This window comes from Thrips palmi, unplaced genomic scaffold (assembly GCF_012932325.1).
Source record: "Thrips palmi isolate BJ-2018 unplaced genomic scaffold, TpBJ-2018v1 HiC_scaffold_18, whole genome shotgun sequence".
Classification (NCBI taxonomy): Eukaryota; Metazoa; Arthropoda; class Insecta; order Thysanoptera; family Thripidae; genus Thrips; species Thrips palmi.
This window is the reverse complement of record NW_023144627.1, coordinates 12,796,415-12,819,939: the sequence shown is the minus strand read 5'-3', so window position 1 is coordinate 12,819,939 and position 23,525 is coordinate 12,796,415. Positions and strand designations below refer to the sequence as shown.

Genomic DNA, 23,525 nt, shown 5'->3' with positions numbered 1-23,525 from the left:
CTCTGCGGCGCGCAAGTGCTCGGGGGATTGCAAACTGCTGGACGAACTTTAAATTGAGTGCGGCAGGGTGTAGTTAATTTTGCGCCAAACCCCCAGGTAAAAGTTTGATGCCCATGACCGACTAAATTTAGACCTACTCGCCCCTCGTCCCCTGGTCTCGTGCTGTCCTTACTGCGCATACTGGTTCTCAGCTGCAAATAGTTGAGCCGACTTATGCATTGCGTTCTGTGGATAGTGATTTCCCTCCCTTCTGCTTCTCCGCTCTCTCTTTTTTTTTCGTGTCGTCTGCAGCAGTCTTGTCACCTTCTGCTTGGGGCTCACTGTCGCGACTTTGTTGTAAAAACAAAGATAACTTAGGATGTGAGCAATGTCCCCCGCCGTCGGATGGGGCACAAAGCAACGCGCAACTTCGTTTTATTTGTCGTTAAATCTTAACATGTGATATTTGCGAGGTGTAGCCCCATTCTTGCCACGAGTATTAAGACACCAACCTATCTGTGATACTATTTTAATCCGTCATGAGGTTGTTTACGTTTGTGTTGCGCAAAAGCGCGAATCTTAAATTAAACCCCTCAGATTCAACTGTCAAAAATGGATTTTTAAAAGGGGCTTTTGGTAAATATCTTCTTGTGACAAACACACTTTCATCTGGCATTCTAATGGGTCTCGGAGACTATTGCCAACAAAGAATTGAGATTTATCAAGCAACTACAGACAAGAAGTCATTTGACATTACAAGATCAGGTATGTTTTATCAAAAAAGGTCTAATGATCCCGATGGTTGACCTTATATGACACTAAAGTGTACTCATTTTCAAATTGCAGTCAATATGTCAACTGTTGGACTGGGTCATGGTGTGTTTCATCACTTTTTTTACGGGTGGATTGACCGAAAATTTCCTGGGACAACATTGAGAAATGTAGTTCGAAAAATTTTTGTGGATCAGCTGATAGCCTCTCCAGCATGCATGTACATATTTTTTATTGGAATGGCAATCATGGAAAAGAGAGGGTATGAATCAGGATGGCAAGAAATTAAAAGCAAATTCCTGTTCTGTTATATGGTAAGTATTCATTGGTTGCTGTGTTTTGAAGTTCATGTGACAGTTCTATATTACTTAATAAAATTGTTATGGCCATTTATCTTTACCCTCAGGTTGACTGGATTGTCTGGCCTCCAAACCAATTCATTAACTTCTATTTTCTGCCACCCAAGTACCGAGTTATTTACATCAACACTCTGACAATGATTTATGATATATTTCTATCATACATTAAATTTTATGTAAGTATTGCTCTTGAGTTATCACATCCCTTTCAACTCCTTTTTCTGAGAGTTTGTTCTTATATTCTGTTCCTAGGATCAAATTGAAGCACCAAAGGAACTGAAATAGTTCTTGCACTGTTGATTTGGTGTGTTTAGTCATGTGATGCTACGATATATGGAGAAGATGAGCAGGTTACCAAAGTAATGATATTTAGATAATAGATGTTCAAGTTTTCATTCAAGTACTATTGATAAAAATACACATACAAAACATTAACAGTGAATTAAATAATAACAATATAAGGTTAATACTGTGAGATGAATACCCATAGCTGTCTTTCTACTTTAGCATAAATTTTGATTTTGATTAAACTTGAATGTCTTATTGACACAATGAAAAGCATTTTGCCAAGGTGAGCTGTTTCTTGATGTAGTACATGTCTTCAGCGTAAATCAGATAGATGCTTGCTCATGATGTTTTAAAAATTACTTGTGATGACAGAATAAAAATTATTTGTTGGATACTGCTTCATACAATACTTCCTAAAGTAAAACACAACTTCAACTTATACCTAATGACATATCACAGGCTTAAATAATCAGCCTACCTGCTTAAAAATTGTAACACCAATCAATCAATTTTGAAATTAACAAAATTAAGTTACTGATGGGAATGGCATCTTAAGGCTACATATTTGCATAAACACTATTGACAAGACACCACAAAACAGAATGTGTGAAGTAATGATGAAGAATCACATGGTAACAGAAAAGTTAAAAATAAAATGCTTTTTATCATTTGCTTAATACAGTGACACTTAAAAATTGCTCCTGATGCACAAGAAGCTAACACATGAGAAATCCTTTTAAACAATGTGGCTGACAACATTCTTGTTTTGACTGAAGTAAAGTGTACTTCATGTGAAAGATGAAAATTTTAAACGTAATTCAGTGCTATAAAAGTGCTTGACAGGTTTAACTGGTTGGATATCACTAGAAAAAGTCATACGATACAGTCTTGAATCTAATGAAATAACTACAGTATAAACAATTCATGATGCTGTTGATACTAAGTAACAAAAAACAAGTCAAGGTCTAAAAGGGCATACAATTGGGACATGGTTTAAGTGTTATCTCCAACACCTCCATTTCATTTGAGCTTTGACTATTACACTTGCCAACTTCATTAAGAATGTCACAGGCATAATCATTATTTTAGATTGTCAAGACATTATTTATCACAACCTGAGAAATGTTCATAGAAAAATAATAAAGTGAAAGGATTCTTCACTTGTTTTCATTTAAAATCACTTGGTTATTATTTTATAAAAGCTTTACCGTGTTGACCCAATCCTTCACATTCAGAGGATTACACAACTTTCAATTTATTTACATAGCTCAATGAGCCCCACTTACGAAAAGTGTCTTATAAAATTCTTGCTTTGGGTACACAGCAAGTTTGTACTTCAGACTGGGGAACATGCCCAAGTGTCTTGGAATGGTTGGGGATTCTGAAGAAAGCACCTTCTTCTTCCCTATTGAATGCAAATTAGGTTCTTTGCTGATCCCTCAGTCCTTTTCGACCAGAGTGGTTCAGAAACCCACCCTGCTATCACGCATGAGCTTCTACAGTTGTTGGTGTCCCCGTTTGTGTTTGCTTTGATCCATTTTCAGCCAGGTGAATATCGCCAGCTGAAAAATGTTAATGTTTTTTTTCAATTTATGTGAGACTAATTAATGAAAAGAGTTTTTATTGTAGGTATTAAAATTATAGCAACAAAAGCATTAAGAAATGCAGCAAAGCAATAAAGTCCTTCAGTCCTGCTCTTCAAGAGTTTCTAAATTTCCCTTACCTGGGTTGGATTTTTTGGGTTCATCCCAAGCTTGCCTGACAGCAGAGCCTCCAATCACAAACACAAGATTACCTATGAAACTAACACCAGCAGCAATCAAAAAGGCGGTTTGCCATTGGCTCACATTAGTCTGTTGAGGAAAGAAAACAGCTTTATTAAGATGACCCACACTGAAAACTTGTTTCAATATTCAATGTTTCATGCAGGTTTCACAAAATATGATTTGAAAGGCACATACCTCATCAGATACAACAGCACCGACTACAAGTGGAGCAATAAATGACATAATGTTAGCCATCGCATTAGTGATGCCAAATAATGTCGAGGCATAATTTGGGGACAAGTCCAAGTGGTTGATGTTGTACCCAACATAAGTCGCTCCATTCAGAGCCACTGCAAGTGTTAACATAAGTACACATGTATTGGAGTCGTTCTGGAAGAAGCCCAACACAACCAAGATGATGGCTGGCCCCCACAATCCTGAAACACAATTTTGTGCTTGTCATTTCTTGATTTGTGATTTGCAGAGGAGATGTTCCGTTCAGACTGTATCTGAAGGAAAAAAAAAAGAGCTTACCGACTGAATTTCCAATTTTTCTGTTGAGTGTCAAGGAAATGTAGTGACCGTTATTTAAGAAATCTGCTAACCATGCAAATGCAAAACTGACAAAGTATTTAATAACATATGGCAGTGCAGATAAAAGGCCGTTCTGTAACAAGAAGAAGCATCTTAGATAACCAGCATCGTAAAACTAAGATACGATCCGAGATTCATCGATCACAATTCAGAGGCACTCACATCCTGAATTCTGTAGCCTAGAGCCTTGTCAAGGTACGTTGGCATCTTGGTTAAAATGGTCCAAAAGGCCCAAGAGTGGCCGCAATGGGCCAAAACTAGTGAGATCATGGGTATGGAGGTGACGATGGACAGCCAGGGTGTGACGCGCTTCTGCAAAATCCAAATTCACTAGTTGAAAACCATTCGGGAGTGTTAAAAGTAACGCCAGCAGGGGTCGGCCGTCGGCCCGGCCATCCCCGGTGCCACTTACGCGTTCGGAGCTCGGCGCGACGCCGAAGTTCTCCTCGATGTACTGCCTCTCCTTCTCGCTCATGGACGGGTGCTGGGCGGGGCACTCGGACACGCCGAAGAGGATCCAGATGCCCACCACCATGCCCAGGGCGCCCGTCACGTAGAAGATGGAGGGCCACCCCGCGGGGCTGCCCGCCAGCGCGCCCGACGCGGACAGGCCCACCACGATGCCGAAGGGCTGGGCTGCAGGGCACACGACAAAGGGTTGCTGGCGAGTCTGACTACGCTGCGGGGCGGGGGCGGGGCTGCGGGCGTCACTCCACTCCACTGCACTCACCGGCGAGGAAGAAAGACACCATCCTGGAGCGCTCCCTGGGCGGCGCCCACTTGCTCAGCAGCTCGTAGCACGCCGTCAGCAAGAAGCCCTGCGCCAGGCCCTGGCACACGCGCGCCGCGCACACGCCCGGCCAGTCGCCGTACATGGCGCACATCGGCATCAGCAGGTCGAAGAGGCTGGACACCAGCACGGACATGGCGAGGAAGCGCTTGGGGCCGAAGCGCTGCGACAGCTGGCCCGCCGGGATGTTCATCACCACGTACCCCCAGAAGAAGGACGAGAGCACCAGGCTGGTGCGCGACGGGTCCCAGTCAAAAGTCTGCACAACAAACACAGTTAAGAGTTAAATTGCAAAATCATTTTTGTCGAAGGCTGGTGCTTGAAGTACGTACGGTCACGTCGATCCCCGGCGTCTTCTTCGTCATGGCCACGATGGCCACGGACATGTTGGTCCTGGTGCAGAAGGCCACGGCCGCGCTGAAGAACATGATGACGGCCTGGACGTGGCGCGCCCCCACCAGCTGGCACGCCCGATGCATGTTGCCTGGAAAGCAGAGGACACGCCGTCAGACCAGTGCAGTGGCGCACAGCGCGGCCCGGGTTCGAACCCCGTCGCTTACAGAGCATGGTCTGGCCGAGTCGACACACAGCACACGTCCAGAGCACTGGCGCGTCTGAGCTCCGGCCCGACTGCAACACCTATCTATACCCGAGTCACCAAATCCTGCCACCGTCAGCGGTGTCGCTCCGTCCCGCACCCCCGCGGCCGGCCCGCGAGTGCGAGAGAGACGGCACGCCACTGCAATAGCGCAATAGCGCCAACGACTGATTTACTGCCCGTCGTTGATTTATGGTTCAGACTGTGCGTTGATGGTCCCCCGTGATGACCAGTGGATCAGACAAAGACAAAAATGCGTGTCGGCTTCCTCGGAAGGGAAGTGCAATCTCACGCTCGGCGGAGCTAAAGAGCCAGGCCTATTCGCCCCCGATAGAGCGATTGCGAGAAACGGTTGTAAACGATGCAAACCCCTGCGAACATCTTGCGACGCCTCCCCGGCCACTCTCTCTCTCGCACCCATGCGGGACGAGTGCGAGGCAGACAGCGGGACGAGTGCGAGGCAGACAGCGGGACGAGTGCGAGGCAGACAGCGGGACGAGTGCGAGGCAGACAGCGGGACGAGTGCGAGGCAGACAGCGCGACGACAGCGACGTGCGGAGTGACTCCACTGCAGCGGCAGGCGACGCAAGGGCGGACCGAGGGAGCGAGAGCGCCTGGCGGGTATGCAGTCCCGTTACGCAGCGGTGCGCGCCGTGAGGAGGATGGCCTACCCCGCCAGGGGCTCCAGCCTGCGCTCCAGCCCGCCGCTCCACGCAGCAGACACCGCCTCTCCCTCGCCCCACGAGTGCGAGAGCGACGACTGCTGGGTCTCCTCACGTCTCCGGCCTCCTCGCGCTCGCGGTCCGGTCCAACTGAACCAGCTTCAACTTCCGCGGGCTGCAGCCCACACGTCTGCCACACTGCACGCTCGAACGACCCGACGCAAAGCCGAAGCGGCAATTTTGGAACTTTTTAAGCGCCCCCCACCCGCGGATCAGTAATTGGCACCTGTCGCACACCATTTCCCCGCTTCGCGCCAAATTCGAACGACTGGAACGCCCGAGTACAGTGCGGCCAACACACGCCGCGCAGACATGACGGACGGACGGACGGACAAAAATTCCACTTTATTAGATCATCTGGATCTGGCAGAGCTCTTACTTTGTCCCATTGCCCCAAAGGCCCCGTGACGAAGCAGAAAGCAAAAGCAGGTCCGAGACAGCGTGGGGAGCTAGCACATCTCGCGATAGCAGCAACGCGTGGACTGGTCTTTCTTTCTTTCTCTTTACCAAGCAAGTAAAAAATGTTTAAAAAATGTTTAAAAAACGTTTGAAATTTTTTTTAAAAAAATTAAAAAAAAATTAAAAAAAATTAAAATTTCCAAAAATAAAATTATTATTTTTTTTAAACTGAAAAAATTTTAAAAAATAAAAAAATAAAAAACAACTTACTACCCGACGAAAGAAAGGTTTCATATCACGTGTTAAAAAGTCACAAGTTTTGTTTTTCGAAAATCCACCCGCCGGAGGCACGCAAACGGTACCACCGAGGCAGCAAATCGAAGCGGAAAGATGAGCCGTTAATAGCGAGCCATAACTACCGCGCCACTGTCGGGGCCCTCCTCCGCCACTCGACGGAGTCGTGAAGCACTCGGCGGCGTTTCAGCGCGTCAGATAGCGGGGCGCGGTGGGATTAGTCCTGGATTAGACGCGGATCAGTGTAGGCACGCTCTCCATGGCCTACACCACCGTGGCCTACACTATGCAATTGTCCGTTAATCGTGGCAACTAAAGAAGAGGGGAGGGGGCACTCAAAAATCGCCACCAAGGTTCAAAGACCAAAAAGATTTATTTTTTTAAAAAAAGCTAGCTGACACATTGATGTGTCTTGTAGTTTTAGGTATGTTTTAAAGTAAAGGTATCATCTGCTAATGAAGTAGGATGCAAGCCGCGCGCATCGCTAATTGATTTAGGCCTCTGCAGTCCGAACGACGATTCCACCGCGGTACATCCCCCGAGAGTGCGAGAGAGACAGAGCGACGAGACCGCGGTTCGGAGCCGGCCTGCTGATACACTGCCACTGCCGCCCAAGCCAGGCCCACGCCCACTCGACGGCGATTGCAGAATGTAAGCCGCACAGTGATCGGCACCGGAACGATAAAGGCCCGCCCGGCTTGCAGTAAACGCTACCAAAATCCAAAGCAAGAATAATTTTTATTTTTTGAAAAATGCGCGCGTGTGTTGGCTACGGATTCAGACGCACCATGGCACATTTTCCACTGGCCAGAAGTATACGCTACATTTTTTTAAACTGTTGTTATTTACTTTTTGAAAAAGTGTCTAAATGGGCGTAGGGCGTGAGGCGGCAGACTAAGATGAAACAGCAAGTAAACCGCTATCTAAATCCGAGACTTTGATAATGCCGCGCCTACACGCGAAAAACAAGCATCACCTAATTGCCTCGAATGCTGACATTCTGTCGGGGAGACTGACGGCCGGCGGACGGACCGACCAATTGGTGCATCTTCGTCTTCGGCGGCGGAAAATTTACCTAATTGCGAATCCGAGACCTGCCAATGACTGTCGTTAGGCCGAAGGAGCGGTCGGCGCGGGACGGTCCGCGTCGGTGCGACAGAGACGGAGCGTACTGCTCCGAATCAATCTGCACGCGGCCGGCCCTGACTAGCCATGACCCCGGCCGGCCCGCAGCCCCCGCAGCCCCGGCTGAAACGAGTGTCGCCGCGCAGCGACGCGTCGAGGAGACGGAGACGGAGGACTTGAGGGACCAGCGGACGAGGCAGGTATATCACATGGTGGCAATCCGGACGACTCGCGTTGCGCCGCGTTGCGCCGCGTTGCGCCGCGTTGCGCCGCGTTGCGCCGCGTTGCGCGCCCCTCGGGAGCCCTCCGGCCTTGAAGGCGACACGCAGCAAGGGGCCCCACGCGGGGCCTCGAGGGGCCACGGGGCGCGTGGACTGCAGGGAGCGGCCCCTCCGCCCCCGAGGCCCGAGGCCCCAGGGCGCGTCGCGCGTCGCGCCATGGGGAGACCAACGCCGTATTTCACGCGTCAATATGACAGCGCAAGCGGAGACCGCCGCCGCCGCCGGAGAAAGAGAGGGTGGGGTGGACACTGGAAGACTGTCAACCGGGAAATAAAGACTTTGAAAAACGGAGGCCGAGAAGTGGGACTTCCCCCTTGTGAAACTGGGCCCACCGACAGTCCAAGTAAAATGAAAATTGAACTGGCATATTTTTGATGCGTGGCTCCCCGCCAGGCAAACCGCGCGCGGACCACAACACATCGACCGGCCGGCCGCACCACTGCAACATTCAACAGGCGTGTTTGCGGAAGAAAAACAAGAAAAAGAGGCGGCCGAAAAACCAGAACCAGAACCACGTGGACCTGGTGGACCGTAGAGCCGCCACCTGGGGGCACAGCCAGCGCGGCGCCACACTGCAAGACGGGGGGCTGGGCTGGGCAGCCTCGCCGCCTCGGTGCGGTCAAGGCGAGGCGAACGGCGGCCGGCCTGGAACGCGGGGGTGGACGACGATGACGGGGAGGGGAGCGAGAAAGGGGTGCGTAGAGGAAGAGGGTGGACACGCCAACGAAGCGGGTGAAGTTGCCGCTAGAGAGGGTGAAAACTAACGCCAACGAAAAGGGTGAAATTGGCGCCGTAGAGGTTGAAAATGTCGCCGTAGAGGGAGAAATTGCCGCCGTAGAGGGTGGATTTCCCTAAAGTAGAGGGTGGCAAAGACAGTAAACGGCGCCAAACGACCTGGAACAAGGTGGGCGTGCGTGGCGGGGAATGCTGCTGCCTGCGACACTCCCTGAGCACGCCCCTTGACTGCTTCGCGCGTCGCGTCGCGTCGCCTTCGCCTTGCCCGCCTTTGTCCTGCCAGACAGCCGTGCTAATCACTGCATTTTCTAAATGCCCGTCCCTGCGTGGCGACGGCGCCAACAACAAAGCGTCTGCCCGCGTCTTCCAGTGTGTGCGCGGCGCCGCGGAGGTCGCGCCCTGCTCGGAGTCGGCGGGGCAGGGACAAAAGGAGGCGACGGAGGCCCTCCGCTCCGCTAGCCCCGCTAGCCGCGCCACTCCAGCCCAGCCCGCCGTCCACCCCGCGGAGGAATTTTCCACCAATAGCCTCGCGATCGGCCCCCAGCCCGCCCCAGGGATGCCCAGTGCCGTGTACGACACTGCCAGACAAAACGACTACACTAGCAAGCTAGCAAGCCCGGAGATAAGACAGCCAAACCCCGGCGGATTTGACCGCGACAGACTCACCTGCTCCGGGGTGCGCGCCGCCGTTGAGCCCGTTGAGGCCGTTGAGCGCGCCGGCGTCCTTCTTGGTGGGGGTGATCATGACGCTGGTGGCGTGCGTCAGGGCCTCGTCGGCGGCGTCCGCGTCGTCTGCTAGCGACTCGGCTTCTGCCGTCGGAGCCTGAGACACATGAAGCCACGCGGCGTCGTCAGTGCCGTCCCGTCCGTCCCGTCCCGGCCGCGCTGCCTGCCTCGGCCTGCCTCGTCGACCAGCCCGCCAGCAGACCAGCAGACGGAGCACCGCGCGGGGTGCCGATCACGGCGTGCTCGTCGCCCGGGTGCTGTCCGCCGTGCCGTCCGTCCCGTCCGTGCCGTCCGCCAACGCCGCCGCTGCCAGACTGGGCACAGACCGGGCACCGCACGGCCCCCCCACACACTCACACACAGACAACGAACCTCGTGGCGACTCGCTCCCCTTTCACCCGCCCGCCCCCTTCCCTCCCGCAGTGCGGATGTGGTGTGTGTCTGTGAGAGGGTGCGAGTGTGTGTGTGTGAAGGAAGTCCGAGAGAAGCGCGCGCCGGCGGGGGGTGGGGGTATCTGGCGGGCTGGCGGGAGGGCGCGCAACCCCTCCCCCTCCCCCTTTGGCCCTCCGCCATCCGCGATGCGTCTTCTTACTTCCCTACGCCATTCATCCCGTCTCCCTTTCTCTTTCCTTCTCTCTCTCTCTCTCCCTCTCTCTCCCCACCTTCGCGACATTCTAATCTCCACCTTCACAGTGCTTCACAACCCCTCCCCCTCCATCCTTGGTGCCGCGGTGCCGCGGTGGCGCACGTGGCTGGCGAGTTCGAGAAAAGACGGGGAGCGGAAGGAGAGAAAGACAGTCAAACAAAAAAAAATGAGAAAATGAACTCACGAGGAAGAAGGGAGGCGACGCGGTTTACTCTTCTGCTCCGCTTTCATCGCGGTTTCGCACTTGGCGGCCGGTCTTCCGTCAGCCAGCAGGATTTCGATTATCGCGTGCAACAGCGTGCAACATTTTCGAGTAGGAGACATACGAGTCACGTATGAGAACGGCCGCGGGCCGCTGGATGTCTGCTTATCGCCACTCGCACTGCGGGCGGGTTCCGAACCCGTCGCTCTGTCTCGCTCGCGCGCTCGTGGACCGCGCCGTGGCGGTGCGAGAGAGACGGGGCGACGGAAAAGCGCAGCTCGGAATGGGAGTTGACGGCGCGCTAGAGGCCTAGAAGGTCCCCGCCGGCTGATACGAGATCAAGCCAGGCGTCGATCCGGTCGCGCGCGAGCTTCAGGCCGCTGCCGCTGCAAGCCCTGCAAGACCGATCCTCCCTTCCGTACAGTCGCGCGCGAGTGGAGCGCAGTGCAGCGAGCCGAAAAGGGAACTGGTTGTTTCCTTTGTCAAGCCAAGAGCGGCGTGCGGACACAGAGATGCGTCGACCTCGCGAGTCAAGGGCAAGGCCGCGGCCACGGAAACAGACTTGCCCAATACAGCGGGCCACTTGCTCTGGCGCTGGCCGCGCTAGCCGCGCTAGCTAGGCCCGAAGGCCCTGCCTCTGGGCCCGGCGGGGTCGGCGTCACGGCCGTCCGTACGTAGACTCATTGATACCCGCGCTACGATACTTGCAAAAAAGACAGAGACACTGCCGCGACCCGCCGAAGGTCCCATGTCAATTTTAACGGCACGTTTGAAAAGAAGCTGCCTTTTCGGATGAAAAATTCTTCCGTCGTGCGCGAAATTGAACAAACACCCGGGTGGTCTTTCGTTAAGGGGGTCTTTCACTTTACGTAACGCGAAGTGCGGGGGTTGGGTGCGACACCGCGCGCAGCCTGCACGTCGGTTAGGTTAGACGGCCAAATCAGCGTCACGTAATGAGTGGAAGGGAGAGAACCCAAATACTCGTCGCGGCACCGCCATTTATTTCTGAAGCGACGCGCCATTCCGACAAGCCTCCGACAAGTGCCCAGGACGGTTCGAGTCGCCGGCGACATTTGTCTTCATCGGGGCGACGCTGTAAGTGGACGCGCGGACGCGCGAATCCCCCCATACAGCCTCGGTGCAACTGCAAGCCAGCGGAGCTCCGTGTGGCCGCCCGTGACGTCAGAGTGACGTCACGAAGGGACGAGGTGCACAATCGAACAAAGTTCGACGGCATGCCATTAACAGCACAGTGCAGCAGAAAGAGCCGCCGGCCGCGCGGCCCAAAGGCGCGGCCCGAGCGGCGCGTCTTGCCGGTTTATTTTCAGTCCGGACGAGACGCTGCGGAATTACATAAGGGCCATACGGGGCGCCAGCGGGCCAGCGGGCAGGCAATGGCGAGGACGTCGACTAGGTCAGGATCAAGACGCGTCGCGGCGCGTCGCGGGGGACAGGGTGGCAGCAGGCGAACACACTCATTGGACGCCGACAACGAATAGTTTCCCCCAAACTGATTGACAATACACGGCGGGCACCGCGTCGACCCGGAGCTGCCTGGTACTCGGCTGGCGGTGAGTAAGCCAGCAGCTTCGCCTAGCTTCGCCGAGCACGGCGGGCAGCAGGCACGGCTCAGCTGCACGAGGGGTTGCCTACCTTCGGGCGGCGAGGCCGGCGAGACGCCACGGCCCGGCGGGAGGGGAGGGGGGAGGGGAGGGGGAAGGGGGAAGGCATCTCAAGCCGGGCGCATACAAAAGGGGCGGACTCCGCCCATATCCTTCCTCGCTAAGCGAAGTTAGGGACAATGGCCATACAGTCAATGGCCATCCACGAGTTACGTAAGAAAGCTTAGGTCAGATGCAGTATGCTTGACTTGAATTAGCTTGGGTCACCAATGATGCTCTGCTTTTCGGGTGCGTGCGATACGGCGGTAGTAAAGTCAGCTCCGAAAAAACACCTAACGCGTCAAATTGGACGCATACGGCAGCTGTCAAATGGGCTCTCCGTCCCGGCGTTACATAACATGGGTAACCGCTGACGTGTCCTTCTGGTGGTGACGCAGCCCGAAAATCGAAAGCCGTTGACGGAATGAACGCACGCGCGCGCACCCACCACGCTCATGCATCGTCACGCGCGCACGCACGCAGGGCCGGCCGCGCTGCTGCAGGCAAGGCCTGGCAAGGCCACGGACAGGGAAACCCCGAACGGCAAAGCGCCTCCCGAAAAGAATCGGCCGAGCGCGAATATTCAGAATGAACGCGGCCAGACAAAGGTCGGAGTAGTACACGGCGACAGCGCGCCAGCGCGCCAGCGAGAGGCGACAAGTGCCTACGTGCAGTCGCTCGTCCAGTCTGTGTGGCGCCACGCCGCGCCCTGCCGTGCCGTGCCGCGCCTCGCGGCTCACAGTGCATCGGCCGCGGGGCAGTAACAGCGCCAAACAGCGATCATGACCCACATTCGCCACGCCGTGGCTGCACCACCGCGGCTACACTGCCCACTTCCTCCCATCCGAGTTGTATGAATGCGGCGCGCGTACTCACTCACACACACACACGCACTAGGCACGTCTGTGCACCTGGGTTCGACGGTCCGTTCATGGTAGACAGCCGCGACCCGCAACCTAGCTCAACATTCCACCGCTTCTTAGTTCTGTGCAGTCTTTTAGAGTGCTGGGGCTTTAACTGGAGCCGAGCCTTCCATGCATTCAGGAAGGCAGCCAATCCACAAGGGGTGGCTCGGACATTCTACGAAAAATCCTTGCCAGCTGCTCCTTCCAGTCAGAACCGCACGCTGGCTGTTGCCAACAAGCAAACATTTAAATTTTGTCGGGATTAATTTTTGGCGTGTCCGCCCGGCCGGAGAGACTCGACACTCAGCCGACCAGTCTTTTACTCTTTCGTGGAAGTGAGTTATCATAAGATAAAATAACATAATCTCACAACATGAAGCAGAGATGCTGAAAAGGCAACGGACACGCGCGAGGCGGAGCTCTGGATTGTCGTGAGGTCAAGGGGTCCTCTAGCCTGAGTTTTGGTGCAGGTGTAATCGGTGTGTGAAATCGATTATGGGATTGATATCGATTTAATTGCTGAGTGCCTGCTTGTGTCCAAATTGTTAGACTGATCAGGCGAGTGCAGCTGATCGGCTAAGTGCAGGAAGCCCCTTCAGGACAGAATACTTCCAAGAACTGATCTGACGCAGCTGTCTACAATTTCGCACTAACAGTGTATGATGTAGCACCCTCACTGCACTGTCACTCCACTTGAAGCGACAGGAGATGGACTCTTCAGACTCCCCTTATCGCAGAAATGGAGGGCGCATCTCGAATCAGGCTGCTAAACGATTGCTAATGTGAGTGCCGGCGCCCAAATCCTGACTTGCACAACTAACTTGCGGCTTGTGGCTTGCAGTTGGAATTGACGCGCACAAGCCTTAATGACGTAACGTCCAATGTCACACATTGTACACGTGAGTAAACACGAGCTTTCCATCGCGGTCTGAATGGGCTTAATGATAGACTGCAAGGCAGTCATCAACAGAAAGGTCGACTGTAGCTCACGTGCTTTTCCGAATTCGTTACACTGGAAAGAGAAACGCCAGTGAAACTTGCAATCTAAGTTTGGATGGGTTGATGTGCCGAGCCGAACCATGATACTTTGTTCCTCGCTACTCGTCGAGCAGTCGACCCACATTTGCAGCACAATCTCTTCGCGACGGTTTTGCGTGACGTAAATCAACTCACCCTCTTGAGCAGCTTGTCCATCTCGGGGCTGGTGGTCATGCCGTTGGTGGACCCGTTGCGCCCATTCCGCGCCACGCCGTTCTTCTTGATGGTAGGCATGGTGTCTGTGGTGGTGGCGGCGGCAGCAGCTCTACCTCATCACCGTCCTGGAACTGCAGAGACGACGCCGGTCAGAATCCGGGCAGGCACACGCGTGAGCGCAGGCAGTCAAATGGGGCGGGAGAGAGACCTAGCGGCCGGGCGGCAGTGCGCAGTCAAATGGGGCAGCAGACGACGCGGCAGACGACGCACTGCAGCGCTGGAGTGACGCACCGGCGATGCCGGCGGGGCTGGCGGGGCTGGCGGGGCTGGCTGGCGTCGGGGGTAACGAACTAGCGTCCACGGGCGGCTGTGCCGGTCTGTGCAGCTCGCCAGTCGCAAGGCGTCGCAGGCGTCGCAAGCGTCGCAAGGGCGGCCAGCTGCAGGGCACGGCGCCACGGTGCGGTGTGCGCTACAGCCGCTACACGCCAGAGTACTTGACTGACTGCTGGGGCACGAACACGCGGTACGCGGGACGCGGCGGGACGCGGCGCGGCCGGCGGGAAGGCACGGCAAGGCTCGGATCGGCCGGCGTGCCGCCTAAAGGTGGACTGGCGCGGCCGCGGGACAGCGGCACGGCGGCACGGCGGGGAGGGGGCGTGGAGCGCGGGGCGTCGCGGGGCGTCGCGGGGCGTGAGCGGCACCTTGACGACGTGCCCTGCCCTGTCCGCCAGTGTGGGCACCACGCCGGAAGCGTGCTCGCCGGGAAGCGGAGTCAACGGTGGGGTGAGTGAGAGAACGAGTCTGGAGCGACAAGATTCCAGCCCTCCTACTGACAATATTCCACAGGACTGGTCAGCGAGTTCATAACATCCAACACGAGTCAGCGATATTTGGCTGGAGGGCCACGCACGTCGCCTCAGACATTGGTTTCACCCGACGGCTACAGTAGAGCGCTCTGTCGCCCTGTTGCGACTCAACGAGTCGGCGCCACGCACTTCTGCTCATGGCCGGCCGGCCGCACCACGTGCTGGCCAGTGCTGGCCGCGCTCTCGTGACTCGGCCCTCCTGATTTGTGTTTGGTCTGAGGACGCCGTCAACCAGAGCAGCCTGAAGAGCGGCCGATGAGTTGCCCGTCTCGACGCGTCAGGGTCGAGGGGTTGCCTGCCTGGTCACCCGGCTGACACGTCAACGCAACCCTTCGGACACCCATCGCGCTGTCTTCCCCTCTCGCTCTGTCCTCTCCGTCTTTCGAGCCTTTTCCTATTCGACACTGCCTGCGTCGTCGCCTGCGTACGAGTACGCGCGTCTCCGATTTCCCGTCCGTCGGCAAAGAGGATACCCGGTCCGCCCGCACTTCCACCGACTCAGCAGCGCCAGAGCGTCGCGTCGGCACCGTCGGCGCGCCGGCCCGCCGCGTCGGGTAAATCCGGATGGCTAAGCGGATAGCCGAGAACCGGAAAGCGAAGCAAAGTGAAGCGATGAGGTGGCGGCGGCAAGGCACTGCAAGGCACGTCCTGCAGCATGGCCGCCCGGCCGTCGTGCCGCGCAACGTGTACCGCCAAAAAACAAAACAAAAAAAAAGAGGCGGTTGGAAGCCGCCGGTGCACGTGTTGGGTATTGAACGTTCCCATCGCAAACACGTTCTCACACTGCAAAAAATGTGGGCACGCCGGCCCGGGCGAGGCGCACGTTTTATCCATGGTTGGAACAACTTTTGGCGCGCGGCGCTGATTGTGTCACGTTGCTGCACTGCAGACTGTCTGTCTCTCTCGCGCACATGGGGCGTCCACTGTAGGTGCGAGAGAGACAGACTCCGGAATCGGTGTACTGCATCCGGCGGCACATGTGACGCGACCCCAGTCTCACATGACGGGCCGCGTGGCTAGACCGTCTAGGCGGGCTGGACGTGAGACGGCTTCTGCCTCTCATTATTTCGACTATGACTTGACACTTCGCCGAAGAGGCTCCACAGTGCGTCAAGGATGAGCGCGGTGCGCCGTGACGTCACTCGCGTGTCACTCCCGTGTCACTCGCAGTGAGAACAAGAGCTCTCCCAGTTCGAACGCTGCGGCGACGGCGGCGCCAGGGCGGCGCGGTCCGCCAATCGAACCGCGTCGCGCTTCGCGGAGGTGGTTCGTTCACGGAATGTGGGTCGCAGCCATCCCGGCATCTAATCTCTTATTTCTCTCTCGCGGTGGAGCGCAAGGCGCGCAAGGCGCGCAAGGGAGGCGGCAGGACCCTTATCGGAGTCCAAAGCGCCGAGGCGGCGCTCTGAGGAGAAACTCGGCTGGAAGGAGAGCTGCTGCACTGTGCTGCACTTGCAGCCTGCAGGTCGTGTCCTTGTTGTTGGCTTTTATGGCGACGAAACGTGAATCAAGGTGGTGGCGGCAAATGATAGGGCACGCACACCGTGACACACACACACACAAGAGCGCGGGGATTTACGTCAATGTTTCCTTTGAATCCGTTTGACTGGCGCGCCAAGGACCTGGACGATTTTTTGAAAAGAAGCCCGCAGATCACAAGTAAGCGTAGTTTTCCACTTCGCAGTGGCTCGCTCCTCGAAGTTGGGATGCTTATTTTGTGCGGACCTACGCGACGGGGGCCACGCCGGGAACAGGACCGACTAGTTCAGGGTCGGCGTTTATTTTTCGTTCAAAAGTTATGACACATCCAGCTGGGGGATCGCTACGTTGGCCTGTTATTAATTTCAGTGAACAATAGATTTCGTCTTGGCCGCTTCGTTGTTTTGTTGGTTTTTTTTGTCGTTTTTCTAAATTGCTTTTGCCATTTGTGGTGTTTGCCGGAGCGTTCTGCGTGACCGGATTCACAGGTTCGCCGCGCCATAATTTACGGAATCGAAAACGTCCGCGACGCCGAAGCGAGCCCCCTCAAAGTACTCGCGGGGATCAGAAACACCACGTCTTGGCTCCGTTTCCACGTGCTCCGGCACCTTGGCCGTGAACCTTCGGAGGCGACACTGACAGCCTCGCAGACGCGCCGACGCGCCGACATGACATGGGAGACTCGACAACGCCTCGACGCCGCCACACTGTACAGCCGGGACCGGCTCGGCCGGCTCGGCTCTCCACACGCACGTCTAGGTGGTGTGTCCTTTGGTTCGGTCGTCCGCGCAAACAATAAAAAAGCAGCAAAACAAAGATGGCGCTGTGTTGACCCAGTCCGAGAACTGCCGCCATTTGCTTCCATTTGCGCAAGGGCGCCGGAAGTGGGGTGCGGGGGGGGCGACTTGCCCCCCCCAAAATCTGGTGGGGGGGGCATCGCCCCCCCCATTTTCAGACACAAAAGTGTCATTTTGAGCTCGGAATAGAGAGAAAAATATAGCAAAGTCGCAAATTCTTTGATTTTTGGCTTCTAGCTCGCTTTGCTCGCAAGTTTCTTTCATTTTCCTCTATAATTTTACCGTTTGGCTCGCTTCGCTCGCCAATAAAGCGTGTAAATAAGCTCTGAAAAAGGCAAAAGTTGTGCTAAATTCTAGAATTGTGTGAATTTTTGCTTTAAGCTCGCTTCGCTCGCTGGATTTGTAACATTTTTAAAGAATTCTAAACCATATTGGGTGTTGCCCCTTAACAGTAGGCAACCCATCAATATTTCATAAAAATTTCGCCCCCCCCACCAGAAAGTACTTCCGGCGGCCCTGCATTTGCGCTGAGTAGCGACGCCTGTCGACGCCTGCTGGCCAAACAGTGTCGTCAACGAAGTGTGTGTGTCTGTGTGTGTTCAAGAGTTGCCGCTCCCACGCAAACCCGCTATGCTGTCACCATTTTTCAGCCAACTCATTGGGGAGAGGGAAAAAAACGAATCATGAATGAACGTCATCGACTTTATCCTCTTAAAATACAAATAAAAGTAAAGAAAATTGAAAAAATTGACTACAAAATCAGTTTGAGAATTGCATTCAAATCCAAATCCATGAGATACAGCCATCAACTTACAAATTTAAAATGAACCATTACATAAAACAGTTTGTTTCCGAAATAAAATTACAACGTTTACTAAAATATATATATCACAGAAACATTGACATAAATGGGTCTCGTGTCAAACACCGGCCCAGCCACGCGACGCCGCGACGGCGCGCGGAACGGAAGGTGGAGCCAGCGCGCCCGGCTGCTAGGCAACACTGGGCGCGCGTGCAGTGGGCTTGCCTACCCTCGACTTCGTAGGCGCTCGCTCTGCCTGGCTGGAGTCCTGGCTCTGCACAGGCCCAATGGCGTAGGAGTTTCTCACAGTAGCTTTGGCACAATCTTCGCCAACCACAGGCTTCGGCTACCGCCAGATGGTCTCCTTGGCCACCAGCTTGAGGGCGAAGTTGGCGGCGCGCAGCTGGTGCTGCAGGTGGCGGACCTCCTCCTGCTGGAAGCTCCAGACGAGCAGGTTGCCCAGCTCCTCCAGGTCGGGGCAGCGCTCGCGCACCAGGCGCACGCTGTCGGGGGTGAGGCAGAGGCGCGGCACGGCCGAGCCGACGGCCGAGCCCGCCGCGGTGGCGGCCGCGTTGCGCGCCGGCAGCAGCACGAACAAGGTCCTGAGCGCGGTGCAGTCCATGGAGTCCAGCACGAGGCGCAGCCACTCGTCCGTCACGTCCACGCTGTTGACGGCCACGTACAGCTTGCGCAGCGCCAGCACGTCGCGCACCAGGCCCTGCATGAAGGCGGCGGGCAGGCGGCACACGGACCGCTCGTCCCAGCCCACCCGCAGGGACAGGTTCTCCAGCCGCGCGAACCGCCGGCCAGGGGGGTGGGCGTCGTCCGCCACCGGGACCGGCGGCGCGTCCAGGTTCAGGAAGTTGGCGCGCATCCACAGCTGTCGCAGCTGCGGGCAGTGCCGGCCGATGACGTCGAAGTGCTCGGCGCTCAGGCTGTGCGAGTAGATGGTGAGCTCGGTGAGGCGGCCGCCGTGCAGCCGCAGGTACTGCAGCGTGTGCGGGCCGAGCGAGGACGGCTTGGCGGCGGCGTGGAAGCGCAGCTCCAGCGACTGCAGGCTGCGCAGCGAGGCCAGGTGGCGCACGTCGCCGTCCAGCGCGCGGACGCGCAGCTCCTCCAGGTCGGGGCACAGCACTCGCAGCGCGCGCACCAGCGGCGGCCGGCAGCGGAGCCGCGTCGCCTCGTCCGCGCCCTTGCTGCGGTGCGTCGCCGTCTCCCCCAGGTTCGTCACCTTGGTGAGCCGCAGCGTGCGCCGCTCGTCGCCGTCCTCCTCGGCGGTGCCCCAGGCCTGGTGGAACAGCACCAGCACGGCCGCGCCCACCTCCTGGTGGCCCAGCACGCGGAGCCGCGGCAGCTCCTGCAGCACGCCGGCCAGCACGCCGGCGGGGAGCACGCAGTCGTTGAGGAGCAGCTCCTCCAGCAGCGGGCAGCCCGCGCACAGGCTGGTGAGGCCGCACGCCGACACGGCCGTGTTGTGCGACACGTCCAGGAAGCGCAGCCCGGGGCAGTGCAGCGCCACGGCGTGCAGCACGTCGTCCGAGCACACCGGCAGCGTGAACTGCTGGCCGTGCGTGCCGAGCGACAGCCGCGTCAGCTGCCGGAGCCGCGGCAGCGTCTCCAAGAGCCTCGCGCTGAAGGCGATCTGGTCGCCGGGGTCCACGCGGCCCAGCCACACCAGGGGGGACATGTCGACGGTCGTGACGGAGTCGGCCAGCACGTCCAGCAGCAGCAGCGCGTCGGTGCCGCCGGTGGCGCGCAGGTCGATGTAGCGGGACACCACGGTGGACGTCAACGAGTCCACCATGCGCGACGGCAGCTCGGACAGCAGCGACCTGGCGGCCAGGGCGTCCACCGAGGCGCGCGCCAGGATGCTCTCGGCGAGGACCTGCGCCACGCGGTCCAACAGCGACGACGGCGGCCTCCTCGCGCCCCGGGCCATCCTGGCGAGGGAGCCTGCCGAGTCCGGGGCCTGGGCGGCCTCGGCGGAGAGGTTAGGGCGGCCCATCATTGCCAGGTCGCGGGTCTTCGTGACGGCCGTGCCCGCGTGCGTCGCTCCTCACGCTGCATCGACAAGCCTGGTGGCGGTGACCATCTTCTGTCGGGAAGGGATTCGGTCCGGGAACGCGGACATAAATGCAACACCAAGTAAATTTCGTCTGCTCCAGTGCTTCTCGCCTTCTCTCTCTCGCCACTGCTTGTTTTTGTTTGTTTATGTTGTAAAACATTGACCAACAGTAAGGAAGCGAAACGCAGGTGGTGTGTAGCCTGGCTGATCGAATGAATAGCGAGTAAATTCGTAAATGGATTGATTTTCAAAAGAAGGAAACCTTTTCGGCAGTAGAGCATTTTGAACAAAGTCAGGAGCTCTTGCTTCGCTTCGAGCCCGGAGTTGGTTCGCCTAGGTTGGTACGGCTTCGCTTTCACTTTTTAACAAACGACAAGAGCCTCCCCCCTCGCCTCTCCCCTTCGCGTCCCCCTCCCCGGTCGCGCTAACCGAACCGGGTTACGAATGGTCTACTTTGTCTTGTAACACTTCAGACCGAAAGTTTAGGACTGCTCGCGTACAGTTCCAAGATTTACGGGGCAAGGGAAGTCCGTTTAGCGCCTATGGAAGGGAATATTTTATTTTTCTCCTGCAGAGAACTAGCAGCCCTGTGACACGTAAGTAACGCAATGGTCCTTTGCTTGCAAGAGCTGCAATGCTCAATGATTTTGGGGCCACAGATGCATATGCAAAAGCCAGACCAAATTGAAACCACTTGGGTTTCGCGTTCTTTGAACCGCTCCTGAATTATAAATTTCCCTTCAAAGGCCGTTCCAAAACTCCGTTGAATTTGGATAGGAAAAATCGGGTTAGGTTATGATACGATACGCTTTCATTGTTATTTATTGCTTACCATGTAAATCTGCTGTGGTTAATTTAATTTACATTTTTCCAACACTGCATGTAGATTAACCCTTTATTTGTTTCATACTCAAGAGCTCTAAGATATTGATAATGTCCTTAATTTTGAACTCCAGGTTAGGGCTGCTGCCTCGTCATACAATTGCAACTTTTCAGTATCACAAACAAACCGTTGTTTTTGTTCGTTGCAGTATACAATGGAGCTGGCCAGTGATTTGTCATCACTGCAAATTGAAGAAAACAGAATGGTAGAGGGGACATCAAATCTCTCTGCTAACCCAGAGATAATGTCCACAGATGAACCCGAAGAAGAATCGCCCTCTGCAGCATCTCGTCGGACTCGATCGTCAAGGAAACGTGTCCGTGCTGTAGCAGTAGCCTGCACAGCCAGGCCACAATGGAAGAAAAGACTTCAAAATCTTGACACTGACGAGAAGAAAATCTGCTTGTTTTACACAAATGTTAACAAAAATTGGAAAACAAAGCACACTAATTTAGAAACTATTTTTGAAGAACCAAAAGAAAGTAGGGATGGAAATGAAATGACTATGTCTAAAGCAAAATTGCGCAGATCACTGATTTTCAATACTGATCGCGTTACTAAAGCTAAGAAGGAGAGGAGAAGAAAGGCTATAACCAAAAATAAATCGGATGTGATCAAAGCAAAGATAGCAAAATCTGGAGTTTGACTTATTCGGACTGTGTCAGCTGAACATTGACTCTGTGAAAGCTGGAATGTGATTAATATAGGGACTGTGTTTAGTTTAAGTTTAATTGAGTATTTTAAGCTGCCAAGGAAATAACGAGTCCAGCTTTTGGACAAGCCATGTATGGTTTGGGACCGTGTTTTTGATTTGAAATGAATTAAATTTCAAGTTTTCTTTCATCCAAGTCTTATTTTATTTGAAGAAAGAGAGAATGGAATGTGCACTGATAATAGTAAGAAAATAAGGGAATAAAAGCTGTTCATATCTAGTCATCATTTCTAATATAACACGATTCTGACTCAGGTGAACAATCTTCATACTCTTCCACATTGCCTTTTCTCTGGGGAGATGTCCTCATTTCTTCAGAGAATTGAATACATGCGCAGCGAAAAGAATCCGAACCTGGTTTGTAATACTTTCGAGGCACTCCAGTCCAGTCTCGTTCAATTCCTCCACTGAACAAGGAAAAATATTTTTGAGTTCTCCTGTTTTCGAAATTTAAAATACTAATTGGTTCAGTTATATGTAAAAATTTATCTGGACCTACCTTCGATTGCTGCACCAGACTTTGCTACCAGCTTCTGGCGTCCACTCGACATTGCAAGGGGGATATTTTAAATAGTCAGCATTTTTAGCTGCATTTTCATCAACAGCTTGCTGGATTAATTTCTCTATATTTTTGTAATAATCTGTACGTTCTCCTGTTGAAGTGTAATATCGTCCAACTACCTTTCCTACAAGTGAATCGAAAGAATCGTATAACAGTTGATTTGTGCAAGAGAAATTTTCCACCAAAAATTAAGCAAACCTTTGTAAGAGTATTCCTTATTGTAGAATAATGACCAATCTTGAATGCTCTTAAGATCATCTGAGGAGAGTCCCATGACATCGTCTGTGGTGCCAGCCTCACTGAAGTCTCCCGTGACAAATGCCCTAGAGGCATCCCGCCCTATCAATTAAACATTATTTCAATAAATGTAGAGCCCACTTTAAACCATGTAGGAACAAACTCAACAATCATACATACCAGCAAAAGAATGATAGCTGCCACCTGGACCATAGTGCTTCCTGCCCTTTGTTACATCAAAAACTTTCCCAAATATTGCAAGATAAATCCCCGGACTGCCCTCCTTGCCATTAAACCTTGATAAATCCTCCTCAGAGAAGAGGATTTCTTCATTCATGGCTGATGTAGAATGAGGTGCAGAGGTGGACAGCATGCGTTTTAAATCAATAATATAATTGTGGACTTTTGTTAATGTACTTCCCATGTATGGCATGCTGTCTTGCGATAACAGTCTATGCGGGTCAAGTTGATAGTATGATGCCAACACAGCTAATACAGCAACTGCTAAAGCCCCCCGAGCTAGTAGGCTTAAGCAAGACATCATCTATCAATGATCACCAAATAATGCTCAAATGAAACTGGTTTTCCAAGAGCCTTAACCTGTATTACTTAGTAGTTCTTCTTTTCACAAAGGTTTCGTGGCCATTCACCAGAAAGAAACGCAAATATTGCAAAAATCTAAATATCGTGCCAGTGTCTAAATATCTTCATTCATGGAACGCCAGCATTTATGAGACATGACACATGACGGTAGTGAAGGGTTTATCCACTATCTTTTCAGTGTACTGCAGTAAGTACATCAACATCCGCGTCGTCCGCTCGCACATACCTGAGTCATGTTTCTCGTGTTTATCGCTGGAAAATGAAATCCCAAACAGCATCTGACGACACCAGGAGTTGATTTGATGAATGAAGTTCCTCACACACGCTATTTCATGACACAACACTTCTCCTTTCAACGTGATAACGAAACAATGTTCAGTTTTTCTGGTCTGCAGAATTCGGATATTGGCAGACTTTCGCATACTCGGGCCGGGCCAGACAACGCACTATTTCCGCTTCCGTACCAATAGTGTTTGGGCGGGAC

At 54.1% G+C, this 23,525-nt stretch overlaps 4 protein-coding genes across 7 annotated transcripts; 2 read left to right on the top strand and 2 right to left on the bottom strand.

Annotated features, from left to right (window-relative positions):
• The first annotated feature begins 216 nt into the window (after window positions 1-216).
• On the top strand, window positions 217-1,789 carry LOC117644323 (mpv17-like protein 2). The gene is made up of 4 exons (XM_034383674.1): window positions 217-744; window positions 826-1,064; window positions 1,157-1,285; window positions 1,362-1,789. Exons 1-4 carry the CDS (start codon window positions 519-521, stop codon window positions 1,392-1,394), a joined length of 627 nt encoding a protein of 208 aa, XP_034239565.1. The 5' UTR covers window positions 217-518; the 3' UTR covers window positions 1,395-1,789.
• Window positions 1,486-23,462, bottom strand: LOC117644316 (putative inorganic phosphate cotransporter). Of its 4 annotated transcripts, none has more exons than XM_034383659.1 (11): window positions 23,268-23,462; window positions 14,015-14,166; window positions 9,368-9,524; window positions 4,880-5,031; window positions 4,488-4,806; window positions 4,170-4,393; window positions 3,920-4,069; window positions 3,698-3,830; window positions 3,359-3,600; window positions 3,121-3,250; window positions 1,486-2,959 (listed from the first exon to the last, which is right to left on the bottom strand). In XM_034383659.1, the coding sequence occupies exons 2-11, from the start codon at window positions 14,111-14,113 to the stop codon at window positions 2,880-2,882; spliced, it is 1,686 nt and encodes a 561-aa protein (XP_034239550.1). In that variant the 5' UTR covers window positions 14,114-14,166; window positions 23,268-23,462; the 3' UTR covers window positions 1,486-2,879. The 4 variants fall into 4 exon arrangements, with proteins under 4 accessions (XP_034239550.1, XP_034239551.1, XP_034239553.1 ...); XM_034383660.1 differs by lacking the exon at window positions 23,268-23,462 and adding an exon at window positions 14,244-14,385; XM_034383662.1 differs by lacking the exons at window positions 9,368-9,524; window positions 23,268-23,462 and having other exon boundaries at window positions 14,015-14,142.
• Window positions 20,430-21,770, top strand: LOC117644326. The gene is made up of 2 exons (XM_034383677.1): window positions 20,430-20,640; window positions 21,076-21,770. The coding sequence occupies exon 2, from the start codon at window positions 21,082-21,084 to the stop codon at window positions 21,571-21,573; it is 492 nt and encodes a 163-aa protein (XP_034239568.1). The 5' UTR covers window positions 20,430-20,640; window positions 21,076-21,081; the 3' UTR covers window positions 21,574-21,770.
• On the bottom strand, window positions 21,761-23,260 carry LOC117644321 (neuferricin). Its single transcript, XM_034383672.1, has 4 exons — window positions 22,619-23,260; window positions 22,400-22,540; window positions 22,139-22,325; window positions 21,761-22,046 (listed from the first exon to the last, which is right to left on the bottom strand). Exons 1-4 carry the CDS (start codon window positions 22,980-22,982, stop codon window positions 21,857-21,859), a joined length of 882 nt encoding a protein of 293 aa, XP_034239563.1. The 5' UTR covers window positions 22,983-23,260; the 3' UTR covers window positions 21,761-21,856.
• Window positions 23,463-23,525: the final 63 nt, after the last annotated feature.